General features: G+C 33.9%; 1 protein-coding gene across 1 annotated transcript in view; it reads right to left on the bottom strand.

Moving 5' to 3' along the window:
* LOC107637879 (lactosylceramide 4-alpha-galactosyltransferase-like) overlaps window positions 73-1,098 on the bottom strand; it is a 2,176-nt gene continuing 1,150 nt past the window's right edge. Inside the window, exon 2 of the mRNA XM_016341145.2 lies at window positions 73-974. Coding sequence (XP_016196631.1) covers window positions 279-974 — 696 coding nt within the window. The 3' untranslated portion in view covers window positions 73-278. The remainder of the gene's footprint in view (window positions 975-1,098) is intronic.

Genomic DNA, 1,098 nt, shown 5'->3' on the forward strand with positions numbered 1-1,098 from the left:
ACAATCTAATTATAATAATAAAATTAATTTAAAATATACCAAATACTAATTAATATATAATATATTCTAAGAGTTGGGAATCCTTGTTCTGATTACAAGTCAAACTAAAAGTGACTAGCAACATTAATACAACTTAAATTTTTGTATATTATATCTAGGATCGATACTCTAACATGCTGTATTTTAACTAAAAGAAATGCCATACATTAGAGACAAGTATAGGAATCCCTAAATTTTCTTTGCTGTGATGAGAACGAACTTATTATAGGTAATTTGTTTCAAGTCCTAATCACGTTGTTGCAAACAAGGCAAAGATGACTGAACAATCTTGCCATGACACTTCCCTCTTCAATGTCAAGCTCTCTTGTCCTCTTGTTCCACAAGTGAAGTGCATATGTTCTCCCACCATAGAGCAATTCTTCAACCTTATTTTCAACCCAAACCAATTCACTCCCATTCTCAGGCCTCTTGTAAAAATCAACAATCTTGTTCCAATCCACAGGGTAGAATGCCTTAGGTGGCAAAATTGTAAGGTTGTAATAATTACTACTACTATTGTTGTATCCCTGTGTCGCTTCAATTCTTTCAATAACTCTTGAAACCATGTAAGGACCATTATACCCCCATTTATTACCATCAAAAGTTGTTGCAAATTCCCTTAGGAATTCAAGCACAATCGGGTGGTTCATGTCAAATATCAAAACAGCATTGTTCAATCTTAACCATTTCTTGGTTTCTTGGTCCACAGCTTGTGCTCCTATTGCATTCCTCAATAGGGACATATCCTTCACAAAGATCAAATCTGTGTCCACATAAGCACCACCATACTTATATAACATTGCTAGCCTCATCAAATTGGAGAGGTTCTGAGACAGTGGGATGTTTCCGGGGTCCTTGTTACCATTCTTGATCGCTTCTAGCCATGATTTGGCCGGTGTGTTCTTTACCAAGAATGGCAAATCGGGAGTAATTGCCTGTAGAGTAAAGTAGTAAACATTCATTTTAATCTCCAATATATTGAAATGTTGATAATTTTAGTGAAAAAAATTGGAAGAAATATATATAATGAAAATTATATTAAAAAATGAATACTATATT

Source organism: Arachis ipaensis, chromosome B04 (genome assembly GCF_000816755.2).
Source record: "Arachis ipaensis cultivar K30076 chromosome B04, Araip1.1, whole genome shotgun sequence".
NCBI lineage: Eukaryota > Viridiplantae > Streptophyta > Magnoliopsida > Fabales > Fabaceae > Arachis > Arachis ipaensis.